At 39.7% G+C, this 17181-nt stretch overlaps 1 protein-coding gene and 1 long non-coding RNA gene across 6 annotated transcripts in view; one reads left to right on the top strand and one right to left on the bottom strand.

Annotated features, from left to right (window-relative positions):
* The window catches only part of LOC137656865 (uncharacterized), a 75360-nt gene extending 65283 nt beyond the window's left edge, over positions 1 to 10077 (top strand). For 4 of the 5 annotated variants that reach the window (XR_011047030.1, XR_011047028.1, XR_011047027.1 and 1 more), the window contains one exon: positions 7931 to 10077. This is a non-coding gene — a long non-coding RNA (uncharacterized lncRNA). The remainder of the gene's footprint in view (positions 1 to 7930) is intronic. The other variant, XR_011047031.1, reaches the window with a different exon arrangement.
* The window catches only part of mRpL19 (mitochondrial ribosomal protein L19), a 76993-nt gene continuing 61440 nt past the window's right edge, over positions 1629 to 17181 (bottom strand). The window contains exon 7 of the mRNA XM_068391230.1: positions 1629 to 1872. Within this exon, the coding sequence (XP_068247331.1) occupies positions 1746 to 1872 (127 nt within the window). The 3' untranslated portion in view covers positions 1629 to 1745. The remainder of the gene's footprint in view (positions 1873 to 17181) is intronic.

The raw sequence follows: 17181 nt of genomic DNA, 5'->3' as shown, positions 1-17181 counted from the left end.
TGCATGTACGTTTATGATCAGGTTGAATCCTTGGAAAAAGAGGAAAGTAATTGGATGCTTATCTGACAATAACTTATTAACAGTTTGTCCTCAAAATGCCTTCTCTTCCTAGCTCGTGCTATCATCGGCGGAGGTTTTTGCTCTTGCGGGGAAGGTGAAAGGAAAGCTCTTGTGGATGTGCGTTTCTTTGTCACCAGTTTCAGTTCTTCGCTCATAACTGGGCCCTCTCATATACTTATGGTTCGTACGCTTTGTGGTGGCGCACTTTCCACATTTGAGAAAACTTTATTGAACAACACTTTGGTTGAAGGCGTGCTTTAGCCTTGCACTCTGGTGGGAAACTCAAGGTTCTGGGTGCACTCCTTGTTGGTATGGGCGCCAAATTTTTACACTAAACTGGGCTATACTCGTAAAAAACACTAGCAACGCTCCCTGAAGAGTAAGCAGAGAACTCTAGATGATGTCTTGGCGTCAACACTCATGGTTTATATGAAAAAATCGACGAGCTTTGGCAGGAGCAAATTAGATAGCCAGGATTGCCAAACCTGAAGAATGTACCTCTTTCTCAAGGAGAGTTTCTCTTGGGGAAGCAAAGAGGTTCTCAGCCTTGGGAACCTAATTACAAGTGAAAGGTAGTCTTCTCCGGCTTGTCCTCTGAAGAATGGCTAGAGTGTAAAGTTTTGGAAGTCAGGATCTCACCAACTTCACAAACCTTAAAGACGAATGATCATGCTTAGATCCCTTCTTCCTACTATTCCAAAATCTTGCGTACTGGGAGGACAAAGTATTGCGTACTGGGAGGACGACCACTTCCTGCACACAACACAATGGGAGGTTGAACTGCAGTGGTGCCCTCTACACTAAAGATGAGTATCAACTTCAATCTTGCTCATAAAGGTACTACAGTATCGATCCAACAGCCCTGGGTACGTCCTCCTACTGCTTTGTTTCACACGTATTGAATAAGCGAGATAAGTGAAAAACTTCAGGCCAGTTGGAGAGTGTTGAGAGCTTGCCTGTGCAGCTCAACAGCCAGAATCAAAATAAAGGCTGTGTATAGACAGGCCTGTACCACCAGTGGCTACAAGAACCTCAATTCAAAATTTGCCGTTTCCCGCTTTCGCCCGAATCTTACCCTTACCAGAGGATGGTGGTTTGTATTCTTGTAGAAACAAAATGCATTTAGAATACTGCATTTTTTGGTGGTAACCTTGCTTTGCTCGGTTGTTACTATCACACTAGTAATTTTTATGAATATCATTTACAGTTTCAGATAAACCACACAGAATTGGTTTTGCTTTATGAAAGATTAATAGTATTTGTAAACTTAACTCATCTTTATAAACAAATTGTCACAATGAACCATAAAACAATTACTTCAGTTTATACTGATATTACATTTAGCCCCAAAAAATTAGTTGTGTATACTGTATGTACATAATACAAATTATCGATATCGTGAAGCAAAGCCATTGCGAATATAATTAGGATATTCATTGTGAAAGTTTTTCTCATTTATAGAGTAATTTATTCTCATTCAATTTCCAAATAATATATCACAATTTGGTTTTTTTTTTACAAATTAGCTAAACAATTTTGGGTGCTATAAAGCAGTAATACAAATAAGTTTTCAATCTTATTTATTTAGAATATCTTGATTGATTTTCAGCTTCATTATACTAATATTTACACAACTTTACCATAGTGAGTACCATAATACCCCATTCTTGCAAAATTCCAAACCCCTAAGTAGTTTTTGGTATTACTGCAGAACGATGACGTCTGACACGTCTCCTTGAAGATTCCAGCTGTTGATAATGTGGAGAAACCTCACGGAAGATGTCTACTTGTTCATCTTCACTAATTGTTTTCCTGTTGGGAAACAAATTTGGTCATTAATAACGGAATTTCAAATTTAATAATTTTATTTAAATTTGTATACAGACTTGACTAACTCCAGATCTTCAATGTTTCTTAAAATTAAATCAAAATTATGGTCCATGGAAAATTGCTTATTCTATTTTCTCCAGACAGCACAATTCCTTTTTTACAAATGCCCACTAGATTTGCCAAAAATATGAGTTTAACAAATTGAATTGTATAAAAAGAATCTAAACAAACTAACATAAAAACAAACACGCCAAGACTGGCTATTAAGTATCCCGATAAGAATCTAGTATAGGGTTATGTGGTTTATGCGACTTTAAATATGATGCAGTGATGAAAAAGGAGAATTGAAAATACAGATGCTGGAATGATATACGCAATGTTTTGAAAATATTAGAAGGAAAATAACATGAACAATGAGGATGTTGACATATGCAAAAAGGAATGAAGCATCTGGTAAGGAGAGGAACCAGAACCATGCCTGACAACAAACTCTCGGGAACAAGACGTGATTTGACTATGAAAAAATCTACCGAGTTTAATTGTTGGCTGGTCTTTGCGCATGTGCACGAAGTTTAACAAACCTACAATCTCGAGACAAAGGCAATTGAAGGTTACATACCATATAAAGATGTTATAATACATATAGTTCTTAAAAAAGGCATTTGAAAAGAATTTAAAGATGAAGATGGACACTATGAAGGCAGATGATGCTAGAAAGTTTTAATCCACTGTTACTAGTTCATAACGCTTTATAAAGCTTACAAGCAAAAAGTTACAGCTGTAGCAGAGGAATCTGAGATTATTCTTTGTGTCCATGAAGAATCAGGACAGAGCTCTTTTATGTTTATCATAATAATAAAATTATAAAGGAGAACAGAAAGAGAAACTCATGAGAGCTGCTACGTACAGATAAACTACCAACAACAGCACAATCTGAGGCATAGATCATGAAAATATGAGGTTACTTATATGCATCTTTTGTGCCTACTTGAAACTGATATGCTTTCTCTGCCAAATAGAGTAACTCTTAGTGATATGGTTTCTATTTTGACAAATAGAACACCTATATGCTCCTCTCTCCTGCAAACAACACATGTCAACTGTTATGATATTGTTGTGCCCTTTTGCTCTTTCATACCTCACTCTGAACCGTTTGTCTGGTGATCTTTTCATACTTTGTTTACTTACCTGATGGAGGGACAGTCAAAGCAACTTATCAAGTAGTTCTCTGTTTCTTTTGTATTTCCTTTTGTTTATTTCATTTGTATCTGTTTTGTTTAATTAGATTTACTTTGAGGATTTAACATGGTTTGTATTACATTTATTATGGGGTCTGCTAATTATGTTCATGATTGTTTCAGGGAATAATCTACTGAAGTTTAAGTTGAATAAAGCTTGGGTAGCAGCAGCCAAGTCTTTTAATGTCACAACAATTTATTCAACTTAAACTATGGAGAAACTATTGAAGCCTTCCCGTTTGGATCTGGACCCTAGCCTCCCTTCTGCAGCAAAGGAATGGCGGCATTGGCACAAGACGTTTTCCAACTTTATTCAAGAATGTGGTGAAAATGCACCAAATAAATTAAGGACACTTGTGAACTTGAAAATAAAACTAGATTTACAGGCAGCTTATGACCAGGCTTACTCTTTAGACCTAGCCCAATGTAATGCTAGTTTTTACAGTCACATGCTTCCTCATGTTGGGCATACTGCTGCTGTGGTTACATCGGATCATGCACTTATTACAGATGATCATGTGAAGAGTGGACCAACGTCTGAGAGCTGTGAGGTAACTGCTGGAACTCAAGTATTAGCGACTACTCTGTCCATGAAGAGAAAGTGCTTTTTTTGTGGAGGTCCCTATCATATTCGTGCACACTGTCCAGCTCGGGATTCTATTTGCAATAAATGTGGCAAGAAGGGGCACTTTGCAAAAGCGTGCCTGTCTAAATCTACATAAGGAGGTAAATCTACAACAGCTACAGTATTTGATCCCTCACAGTCATCTGTTCTTGCAGCTAATGCTGGTACCTCTTTTCCTCAGAGCCTCTATCGGGCAGTTACCTCGACAACAATTAAAGGACGGAAGTTGACAGCCCTTGTCGACTCGTGCAGTGATGACAGTTATATAGATGAAGATGTAGCGTGGGAATTGAAGCTACCAATACATCCCACTGATAAAGACGTCGCTTTAGCACAGAAATCTTTGCATACAAACTCTCCAGGTTATGTCAATGTAGACTTGACTCTTCATCTTAATGGAGAAACTTATCCATCCACGTGTCTAGCAGTAATGAAGGATTTATGTTCAGGAGTATTACTTGGTCAGGACTTTCAAGAGCAGCATCAGAAAGTGACTATTGAATACGGTGGGCCGAAACCAGCTCTCAACTTATCTGGTGCTAAGCCCTACTGTTTGTTGGCAGCCGCTGCTGTGGATGAACCTTCTATCTTCCAGCATTTGTTACCTAATTGTAAGCCTATTGTCACTAAATCAAGACATTACTGTAAAGATGACAAAGAATTCATTGAAGCGGAGACTAGTTGTCTCTTGGCTGAGGGTGTTATTGAGGATAGCATATCACCATGGAGAGCTCAAGTTGTGGTGGTTAAGGATTCCTTTAATCGGCATAAGAAAAGGATGTGTGTTGATTATTCGCAAACTATAAATCTGTTTACAGAACTGGATGCTTATCCATTACCAAGGATTGACACCATGGTTAATGAACTCTCAACATATTGCGTATTTTTGACTTTTGACTTGAAAAGCGCTTACCACCAAGTCCCACTAAAGGAATCAGACAAGAAGTATACAGCTTTTGAAGCCAACGGACGCCTGTACCAGTTCTGTAGAGTACCTTTCGGAGTTACCAATGGAGTTGCAGCCTTCCAACGAACTATGGATAAGTTGGTGAAAGAAGAAAACTTACAAGGTGCTTTCCCATATTTGGACAATATCACTATTGCTGGACACACTCAAGAACAACATGATCAGAACGTGCAGCGCTTTCTTGAGGTCATCAACAAGAGGAACCTAACTCTCAATGCTACTAAAACTTTTAAATCTGTGCGTACCATTAATATTCTTGGCTACTGTGTGGGGAATGGTGTAATAAAGCCTGACATGGAAAGACTGGGGAATGGTGTAATAAAGCCTGACATGGAAAGACTCCGGCCTCTACAAGAACTACCACCTCCCACTAGTCAAGGATCTTTAAAGAGGGCAATGGGTATGTTTGCTTAGTACGCTAAACACAGAATTTTTCTGCTAAGATTCAACCACTGGCAAGAGTAAAGAAATTTCCTTTAGATGAAGAAGCTTTGCAGGCTTTCGAACTACTCAAACAAGAACTTGAAGGAGCAACGCTACACTCTGTGGATGAAAATTTGCCTTTTGAGGTCAAATGTGATGCCTCGGAAGTAGCAGTCTCAGCAGTACTCAACCAGAATGGCAGACCTGTGGCCTTCATGTCTAGGACTTCACAAGGAAGTGAAATTCACTGTCACATCGTAGAGAAGGAAGCCATGGCTATCGTGGAGGCTGTACGTAAGTGGAGTCATTTTCTTGCTAGACAACACTTTGATCTCGTTACAGATCAACGTTCTGTGGCCTTCATGTTTGATAACAGGAAACGCACTAAAGTTAAGAATAATAAGATCCAGGAATGGCGGATGGAACTCGCAGCCTTCAGTTATACAGTACATTATCGCCCCGGTAAAGAGAATGTGGTTCCTGATGCCTTCACCCGAGCTTTTTGCGGTTCCGTGGTTTCTACGTCATCTACCCTCACAACTACATGGGAATCTGTGCCCTCCAGGAGTGACTCGCTTGTTGCACTTTGTGAGATTGAAAAATCTTCCTTTTTCCACTGAGGACATTAAGAAGGTCTGTGCTTCTTGCAGGATATGTGCAGAATTGAAACCAAGATTCTACAAATTCCAAGAAGGAACACTCATCAAGGCGACACAACCAATGGAGAGATTAAGCATTGACTTTAAAGGACCAGTTCCGACGGCCTCACGCAACCCATATCTACTTATTGTGGTTGATGAGTATTCCCGTTTTCCTTTCGCTTTTCCGTGTCCCAACATGAACACAACTACATTGTGGTTGATGAGTATTCCCGTTTTCTTTTCGCTTTTCCGTGTCCCAACATGAACACAACTACAGTGATTAAGGGCTTAGAACAAATATTCAGCCTGTGTGGGATGCCTTAGTATATACATTCGGATCAAGGAACCTCATTCATGTCTAGGGAGCTCAAAACCTATCTCGCACAAAAGGGAGTTGCAACAAGTCGAACTACCCCTTTTCATTCAATCGGTAATGGACAAGTGGAGCGGCTCAATGGTACTGTATGGAAGGCAATCCAGTTGGCACTCAGGTCTCAAAATCTTCCCGATCAGCACTGGGTATTAGTACTCACTGATGTGGTACATTCACTTAGATCCCTTCTGTCGACAGCAACTAATGTCACACACCATGAACGCTTTTTTGGATTTCCACGCCGCTCATCCTCGGGGAGCTCTCTGCCTTCGTGGCTTATGATGTCAGGACCGGTATTATTGAGGAAATTTGTCAGAACAAGCAAAAATGAACCCCTAGTGGATGAAGTTGAACTGTTATCTGCTAACCCAACATATGCTAACATTAGACATCCCAGCGGACGAGAGTCAACGGTTTCCTTACGTGACTTGGCCCCATGCCCTAGGGATAATTCTGTTTCTGAAAATCAAGAACTACCTTCTGTTTCATTGTCACCAGAGGCCATACCATCTCAATCTCCAGTGTCACCCAAGACAACCCATCAAGAGTTTCCAGAAGGTATGGGACTTCACCCAGAAGCTGAAATTAGAACAGAGGCTGCAGCACCTCTAGTACGTAGATCAACCCGGGTGTCAAGGGCTCCGAACCGATATGGGTGGGATTGATTACTTATGAAGTGATGTAACCAATTTTATTTCTAGAGGGGAAGAATGTTATAATATTGTTTTGTCCTTTTGCTCTTTCATACCTCACTCTGAACCGTTTGTCTGGTGATCTTTTCATACTTTGTTTACTTACCTGATGGAGGGACAGTCAAAGCAACTTATCAAGTAATTCTCTGTTTCTTTTGTATTTCCTTTTGTTTATTCCATTTGTATCTATTTTGTTTAATTAGATTTACTTTGAGGATTTAACATAGTTTGGATTACATTTATTATGGGGTCTGTGCTAATTATGTTCATGATTGTTTCAGGGAATAATCTACTGAAGTTTAAGTTGAATAAAGCTTGGGTAGCAGCAGCCAAGTCTTTTAATGTCACATGCAACAGCATGTAGTTGAGGTCCACAAATATTGATGCAACCGCATGTAGTGTTTGGGAAGCTCAGGAAGCTGAAAGCGTGTAGATCAGTTTTGAAGTTATTCCGTAATGTTTGTCCTTCCCATCATTTGGAAGTGTGGAAAGCCCTTGTAATTTGAAAACTACATACATAAATGACTGTAGTTTTATGTACAGTTATAAATGACTTCAAGATAAGTACCAAATTAAGTATTATGCCTACAAAAGCTAAATTTAGTTAAAGGAACTGCATGTGAAACTTGCTCAATTGTCTTGTTACAGCTCATCACAAGGCTTGCCTTAACAACTGTGATTGATGCTAAGAAAATACAAATGAAAAGTATTGTCAAATTGGACAACACGCTTTTGGAGGCTATCGGTTTCAGATACATTATCTTTAACGTATCAACTTTGTTAATCCCAGACAAACGAGTACCAAAAACATGATACAATTTTGGAGTTGGTTTTAAGATCCTTGCACAATTGAAAATATCATTAATGACAAATGTTAAAATTAAAGGGACACTGAAAAACAAGGACCCTGATATTCATTCACATGCATAATTGCTTTTATGATTCATAATTTTTTTTTCTTATCTAGTATTTATTTCGTAATTTTTATCAATTAGTTATAAATATTACAAACATGTGATCCTTGTTCACAAATAATATACTGTGTGCTTGCAATACATCTAATAAATTATTTTTCTTCCAGGATTTTTTCCCGTGGTTGTATATACAATACACGAGACATAATTGGAGGAAAAATAGAGCAGGGAGAAAAGGCTCCACCTTCCCCATAACACCCAGGTCCACATAGAGTTTCAAATCCTTGCTGTCCTTGATGCCAGATTCCACAGGTTATTTGGTTCTCCCCCCCTTTTCCTTACAAGACAAAATGTTAACTGGAGCACATTAACGAATGAACCTCTGTGCTTGGAAGCATGTCTGTATAATGTTTGTTTTGATGCACAATGACCTGTTTGGTTGAGCTTCTAGATAAGCTTATAATAAATAAGGTCATTATTGGTACAAGTTATCAAGCCTCATTACTGTTTTAAGACCCCAACCTTCCTTTGCTATGATGGAACATAGAAATATATTTGGAGAGTTATAAAAAGTTTCCATTAAGAGTTCACTATTGCCTAGCCACTAAGGAAATGGATTTTCATAACTAGAGTAGCAGGAAGAGGGAGCAATGATGCCTGGAATCAGAACTCTTTACCAAGAGTTATTCCTGTGTATTCAAGATTGTGTTTACATTCCAGGTCCAATGCAGTCTTTCTATGCCTTAGAAACTCATCCTTTGGCTAGGCATAGAGATATGAGTTTACTAACAATCTCCTGATCCTCTGACTAAAGGCAAAAATATTCTCAAATCTGGAGCAGCAACACCTTCCAAGATTCCAAGTCAATCCAGAAGCCATAGCACCTTCCAGGATGCCACTATCGAGCAATCCTCACATCTTGTAAGTGGGCTCAAGACCAAGGTGAACATCCCAGAGGTTTGTTCAATCCAAATATTTATCACGATCTTTAACTGATACCCAACCCTGTCAAGGATGGAGGGAAGTTCAACTGTTGGAAGCTTTGATGGCAGCCCTTGAAGTCCACCATGGAGATGATGTCTTCTCCAGGAATGTTTTAGAAACTATGCAGACTTCACTGCCATATTGCCCAATGTCATTGACATGGGAATTATCATAAGAATCTCACATAGTGAATTGTTGGCATTACTAGAGGTCTATGCTGTGTTCAGGCTAACTTCACAGGCATATGTATCTAACTCGGATGCCACCACATGTAAATCATGACCATGGAATTAACAAGAAAAGCTGGATGTCCTATAGTCCATTTCCTCTCCATCGCCTTGTTTGTCTGCAACATACAGTGAAGTTGCTGATGATACAATCCACATTCAAAGGTGAGGAGAACATGAATCGTGCCAAACACAGCAAGGAAGCCTCGAATCACTTCTAGGTACAGGAACTGCATAAAAGTCTCTTGATAACATTCATTTGGTTACAAATCATCACAATTTGGTTTTAGCCACTTTCATAGTAAGAAAACAACTGTTGTCAAGTTAACCAGAACCCTTTTGGAGGAGAACTTTTTAGATACAGTATAGTACATATTTCTTGAATCTAGAATATATTTAGCCACCACTCATTTGGATGACTTCTTTTTATATACAGTATAGTACATGTTTCTTATACCTAGAATATATTTAGTTTGATAGTTCCCAGCCAAATAAGTGCCCCAAAATATGCCATTTTGGTCTTTGTCCTTTAAAGCAAGTCAAACTAATACTAAATATACATTAATGACAATTGTTAAATTGACTGATGACACTGAGAAACAAGGGACCCATTTTACAGTATTCTTTCAGTATAACAAATTTTGAAACTTTTTCATGTTTTGAATAATTTAAAAACCTATTATTCTAATTCAATAGAATGTACCATACCCTTGCAATAGTTCTAACAAATTGCTATCTTCCAGGAATCTCTCCTGGAGTAAGAGTATCCATAAGACGTTTGATGATGAAAAATAGGACGGGAGAACACCTTCCTTCTGCCCCCATATAAACCAAATTCACGAGTTTGGAAGGTAAAGGAAGTCAATAAACATTGCTGTTTAAAGATTGTTCGTACCAAGATAGCAAGTCAAGTCTCAAACTTTCAAAAGATGATGTTGAATCACTTGTATATATTCAATCTTTCTTTTGACATTACAAGTTGTAAGTAATACATGTGGATTTTGTAACTTTTTGTATTATATATTTACTCTTTAAAATTAAAATAAGCAGAATCCTGTACGTTGAACACCCCTAAACTTGAATAAATTTTGTTTTTCAAATAAAGGCATGTCATTTAGAAAATACACAATAGCTTATTGCAAGTATGACCAACAGCAGTTATAAAATCCTGCCAAGACAATGCTGTAAGAAAACTCCCTACCTGCAAAACATAACATTATTTTAATGATAAAAAAAGGCTATAGGAACAAACTTTCGTCCTTAAGTAGGGCCAAGATTCTGGCAAAAGCTGGCAATGACTAATGAAGAATTATCAGTAGCCACCAGTGGTATGGATCTGTCAGTGCACTCAAAAGCCTTTATTCTGATCTTGGCCGTCAAGCTCCACATATACTCTTCAGGAGGCTTTCCAAAGGGCTGTTAGTTTTCACTAATTTTTCTTTTAAAACTGGTATTCAGTCACCTACTAGTGGAGCAACTGGGTACTAAAATACTGTGATACCCTTTTAAAGAGGTGGAGAAGTGGGAGAAAAAGTAAAGCTTCCTTTTATAGGAGAGCTGCCATCTTCAAGTAACCTCCTACAATGCCTGCTAAACACAAGTACTCATCTAAAAGGTAGCCACCCCCAATAGTAAGATAGTGACCAACAACCTTTCCTCATAAAGGAGATTGATTGAGCAGGGTCAGTCTTTTTGCAGCAGACAATCTCATGGCAGAAGAAGACCACGTTAGAAGTAGCAATTTTCGCGAGACGAAACTTTCGCTGGTAGAGGTCCTTCACATCTGATACCACTACCTGTTCACCAACTCTTGGCCCCCTTTCACTCTAGCAACTCTGTAAGACCTGCTCCTACAGGAGCCTCTCAAAGAGATGTTGGGAAAAAATGTGATTGAGGAGGTCGACGGCTTGTCTCCAGGGTTTTACAGAAACTTTATTCTAGTACAAAAGTTGTCACAAGGTTGGAGACCAGTCATTGACCTGTCCAATTTGAACGACTGACTTTGTTCCCCAAACGAAGTTTGAGATGGAGACTTCCTAAACATGTTTCTCCAGGCAATAACATCAAATGCCTTTCTGCTGTCAATAGGCCTAAAGGCCATATATTTCTAAATTCCAATCCACTCTAACTTAAAGAAATGACTTCATTTACTACTGGGAAACAGAAACAATAAACATGTTTGCCACTAACCTAAACAAGGAACTGAGGGTTGTTCACCAGTGCCTGACAAAGCAGCAGCATCATTGGAGGATGCATGCCAACATCCATAGGACAGCTTCAACATGCCTACCCACTGTTTTTGTCTCTTAAGGAGGGTGATCAGCAAAGCCATCATCACACCCAGTCTCCAGAGAACTCTGGTAACACAAAAATGACCACACGCATAATAGTACCCAGGATCTTTTCAGTCTCGTAAAGAAAGTTCCGACAGAGCTCCCAACTTCGTACAATCTCCTATGCCAGCCAAACATGAAGAGATGCCAGATATCGAGCATCTCACGGCTTTTCGCATCCAACTGCAAATCAACTATCTCGATACCTCTGAAAGTCTTTGATAGCAGTCTACCCAGCAAAGTGGACATTTTACTGATAATGTTGATGTAGTAGGAACACTTCTCCACTTGTAAGCCTCTGTTCCACTAGTTGCGAATATTCTTGTGTATCTGCAGGACGAGTCGTGTTTTCAGACTAAAAGGAGTATCTCGCTCTTAAAATGTTAATATTGGCTTTAGCTTCAACCAAAAGAGTGAGCGAGCTAGACAGTCTTATCATATTTAGTGTCCATTCCCAGCTGTGGAGGCAGATCTCGTTCACATTCGTTCATGAATAGCAAAATTCAAGAAACTTTGATCAGTATCTCTAGGTTGGCTACTTTTCGGTCTCATCGGTTACAATGGCGACTTGGAGGAAGATGATCCACGACTCCCTATCTAGTGAGCAGTTAAATCTTTGTACCACGCCTTTGATATCACAGTTGGAGACTGCAACCTCCAGAGGCCAATCTGCAATGCCAACCTCTTCCTCCAAGAAAGGCATGAATGGATTTCCACCCTTTTGCCATAGCCTAGCAAGTCAAGGAAGTAGACAATGAAGTCCCTCCCCAGCTGCCACTAAGGGATTCCTGTCAAACACTTTGGTAACACGGAGCAGAAAACAGGATGTATAGTTTTTTTAGGGATGGTTACCACGTACCTTTCACCGATTCTCGGCCTCCCATCACTTGCACGCGTTGGTGGTCCAGTCCTAGCATGAATATGCAGAAAGCTCTGGCCCTAAAGGCAGAGGTGAAGTGATGGAGGAGAGAAACTAACTCAAGTTGTTTAACACTGTTCTCAAGACTACTACAATTTACTTTTCCTAGTGATGTCAAGTGAGGCTGTACAGCAGTCATCACCCTCTCTTCATTGAAAAAAAAAATACCATTGAACATACTTTCCGTGGCCCTAAGCATACTTCCAGATACCTATACATCAGTCCTACAGAAAGTACTTCTGCTCCTTTCTCAGGAGTAGAATACCAATTCAAAACTCCATAATTCGGGAATGTATACTCAAAGTATTCATACCCGTCTCTACTTGGGCGCACGTGACAGGATTCGCCTCTTGAGATCTCTTTTGCCACAATCTAGGGATAGTAATCAATTGGGAAAATTACAGTTTCATGCCCAAGCAGGAGGAGAGAATACCTGGGTACTTAGATAAACGTGACAGCAACATATACAGTATATGTTCTCATCAGATTATCATATTGGCAGATTTGCAGGCACCACCCACGTTCCTATACAATCAAGAAAATTTGTCTCCACAGTGGTGATGACTTTCGGGCATTGTTGGAGCAGCTCTTTTCATGGCATTGTTAGTCCAAGAGCTAGCAGCCATTTATTTACCGGAGATGACCAAAATTTTAGTGGGCATTTTTGGAAAGGGTCTACCATGGGACATCCAAAAATGGGTATCTTTAAGTTGGGCAGGGGTGGGTGTGGATTTTATTAACTCCTTTTACCCGAAAACGGACTTTTAATTTTTCGGCAAAATATGGGGGTGGAGGAAAGTAAATTGGCTGCAGCTCCTTTCATCCTGGGTCTAGAATAAAGAACTATATACCAAAATGATGCTATTGATATGCAGATTTATTTCATATCAAACAACATCAATTAAATGATTATTGGAGGTCACCAAGGGTCAAAAGGTCAAGGTCAGCCTTTTGCAATGCCAGTTTTGGGTTTTAGCTGTATTTTGGCTAAATAAGACATCAAAATTTGCCCAGGGTTTACTAAATAGGAATAGAATATAAAGAAGAGACTTAAATAAAGTTTTTTGAAGAATATGGGATCTATTCCAGCAATATGACTGATATGACAAGTCATTATTAAACGGTTCCTGTGAAATGTACTCCTCAAACCGTTTCAAATTTAGTTGATAGATGGTTCACCTATATTACTGAGATTTGTTTTATTGACTCTGTGTGTGCACCTGTTTTGTCTTCAAAATATTATAAAAACAGCCTCTACATTGCGTTTTAACATCCTTGAAATTTGTAAGTGTGCACCTGAATTGCCTGTGTCCTTGTCACTTGAGGATTTTAAGAAAGAGCAAGTAGAAATTCCAGACCTTCTTCATTTGGTTTTTACCACACTTCTCTGTGTCTTGCAGAATAATGATAAGACTAGTGAATAAGTAAAGCTAAAGGTAGTCTCACTATCCCAGGATGTTATTTACTGTACCAGCCAGGGATGAGTAAAACCATCCAAGCATCTTTGTCTGGGAGTCGGAATGAAAAGCCTCACAGGTAGTTGCAGAGTTGTGGAAATTCCTAATCACTGGGGTCATGCGGTAAGTTATCACACAGCTGAATCAATTGAGACGGATATAGCGTCAAAAATCACAGCAGAAGGGCAGCTTTTACCTGATATGCTTTTACCCCAAGTTGGTCTCCCCACAGGTCTTGCTAGGGATAATTATGACGAGCTGACAGAAACCCTATCTGGCAAAGACACTCATCATGACACCATTGTGATATGCTACCAGAATAGGCTTGCTGCAGGTGTGATGCAAGGTGCTGAGACTGAAAGGACCACAAATACTGATGCAGCTACTGATCTGTGAAAAGACGACGAATATTTGATGCGCCTTAGCGACAAATCATGCCATATAAAAGAAAGCCATCACTGTCGAGGTTCAAACTTGAAAATATTCATAAGATCCACAATCCAGCATGGAGATAGCAAAGAAAATTAACATTATCTGGTTAATGTGCTGCTGCCTGATGTCCAGCACCCCTATGTGGCAGGCTGGAATTTCTTGGTCACAGAGGACAGACTCCCTTTGCAGTAGATTGGGTGTATGGAAAATATTGAACTGCCACCAAGAAGATTGGATGTAGTTAAAGAAACTTTGGTCAGGTCTCAAAAGGTTGCAAGTGAGTGCAGTGAGGCATATGCTATATTGACATGTGACCTTGTTATCGCAAAACCTACACTCCAGAACCAAGCACAAGAATCCTCTTTCTTTGACAATATCTTTGTTTGTTTTGGTGCATTTCATATTTCCATGGCCTATTTCAGCGCATTAGGTTATATTGTTGAATAGTCTGGTTGTACCGAGGTTCTTAGCTTGGCTGATGTGTTGGCTCATGGTTCAGTACGAGGGTTCATTAGTGGAAAACATTTGAACAGATGCAAGCGTATCCATCCCCTGTTTGCACTTGCCTTGCAGATTCTGCATTTTAAGCAATTTTTGGTAGAAGGTGGAATACCAGATGAATGCATGGTGTTGCTGAATTCATTTTCTGCAGACCCATCACCCCAATCACTTTTGACATTATTGGAGTCCGCTGTAATTTGTAATTTGTTGGAAAGATATGGTAAATTCTGTGATCAGACTTGTCAGGGTCATCATGGCTCTACTGCTAGGTTCTGGTTTCTCTACATTGATCTCGTTCACATATTCATGCTTTTTGACAGGGCCAGCAGGACATATGACCTAGACCTCTACATCTATGCTTTAGGCTCAATGATTCCTATATTCTTTGCAACTCACAAGTCAAGCTATGCCCGTTAGATGTCATTGTATCACCTCAATCTGCTCAATATGGAAATGACACATCCCGGAATCAAGCAAAGTTTTGAAGCAGGTGCACTCTCTGTACAGAGAACTAGGAATACCTTTTCCAGAAGTGCATTTACCTTACAGCAAGCTGTGAATAGGGATGCCGCATCCAGCCAAAAGGGTATTGCTGCATTTACACAGAATGTTGCAGTCCGTATGGGGTTGACAGTGACAAGATCTTTTAGGGGAGTATTTGTGAGTTGTCTCCTGGAAATGGCTGGAATCACACTGGTGGATGATGCAATACAGGAACTAAAGCCATCAAGGATAGCCAAAGACAATGCATACCTTAAGAGCACGATCACAGAGGGGGAGAACACACTCAATCCATTCACTGTTAATGATGATACTCTGTATTGCCTAAACACTGGATGGTGTGAAAGACAGACTTCTGCAGTCAAAAGAAACTGGATCTACTTGGCATAAAGTTTTTGTTAATGAATGTAATGTAGATGGTGGGCGTTTTGAACGGACTGTTAAGCAAAGAAAGGTGATAAATGTCACATGGGATGCAGTAACAGTGAAATTCACCACAAAGGACAAACAGATAAAGGAAGAAAAATGCACCAGAGACATATTTAGAAGGCTGCTGTATTTGTCAGTAACGCAATAACTTGATCTCAGTTTTGACCTGTCCTATCCCCTCACTCCAGTTCCTTTCTCATTGTGTCATATAACTGGTGATATGAACAAGACATCAAAGAGGATATTAATGGAAAAATTAGAAGCAATGGGAAACTTGAATGCCATACCAAACAGGACTGATGTATATATTATTGATCCTATATTCTTCTTCCGTACGCTTGACATGCCATCCACCTAGGGGGGCATGGCAATGTCCATTTTGAAATAAGCTTGTAGCACTGGAGAAATTTTACACATAGTCTGTGACACATATCCTAAGGGCCAAGTATCAAGGGCATTGAACATGACTTGTGTGGTAGGACACCCACTACCTACATAATCACTGGCTCGTCACAGAAAAGACCACCAGATCTCAACACGGCTTGGAGCACATCACATTTCAAAACAGAGTTTTGGCCTTCTTGAGGGATGAATGGTCATCAGATAGATATGCATCGACTCTTCAGGGACATCAGGTCTACTTTACGGTGGAACATGAATGCTACCTTTAAACTTCAGCACGTGAAACTGTCAACAGAATCCTGGTTCATGAGCTTCAGTGCAGGCATGAAGAAGCTGATACACGATTACTGTACCATGCAAACTTTGTTGCTGTTAACCATGATGTGGTCCCAGTGATTGCCATTCGCAGTAACGACACTGACGTCTTCATCATCATTCTCTACCATGCTAGGTTTCTTAATGCACAGATTTGGATGGATGCTGGATTGAGTTCTAGAAATTCCATGCGTTTCATACATATGTCACATCTCACATCTTGCAACCAAGCTTCCATGCGCTGACAGGCTGTGATTACACAGGCTGTTTTACGAGAAAAGCAAAGTGGAAGCCATTTGAAATAATGAAAAACAACCCTAGGTTCACATCAGCAATTAGTCACCTTGGAGAGACAGATGTCATCGATCCAGATGTTGCTGCTGTAGTTGAAGAATACTTGTGCATTGTCTATGGAGTTCGGAACCTGACAAGTGTTGATGAAGCCAGGCTTCAATTTTTCCGCAAGTTGTATGCCCCTAAGAAGGAAACTGACCCGTCTGATAAAATCAAAACTACAGACCCCTGTTGTCTTCCTCCTTGCCAAAGAGTGTTGCAACAGAAGTTGCTAAGAACTAACTTTGTTGCACACAAATAGAGGAATGCAAGGGAAGCCGATCCAGACTCATTTGGTCCTTGAAGGACATGGCTGGAAAGTCCAGAATGGCAGATTGATGATTGTCTGGTTCACTGGCTCAAATATTCCTGATAAGTTAGCCATTGAAGAATCTGATGTACAGGAAGATGATGATGATGATGATCATAATGATGATGATGATGATGATGAGATCAGCCATTCCTCGGATGAAGAAAAGGAAATAGATTTTTAGAGAACTCCATACTAGTAATATAGCTGGAATAGATCCCACGTTCTTCAAAAAACTTTATTTGTATCTCTTTTTTTATGTTTTATGCATATTT

The sequence above is a fragment of the Palaemon carinicauda genome, chromosome 17, assembly GCF_036898095.1.
Source record: "Palaemon carinicauda isolate YSFRI2023 chromosome 17, ASM3689809v2, whole genome shotgun sequence".
In the NCBI taxonomy this organism is placed as follows: Eukaryota; Metazoa; Arthropoda; class Malacostraca; order Decapoda; family Palaemonidae; genus Palaemon; species Palaemon carinicauda.
The sequence above is the reverse complement of the archived record's forward strand: the minus strand, read 5'-3'. Positions and strand labels throughout refer to the sequence as shown.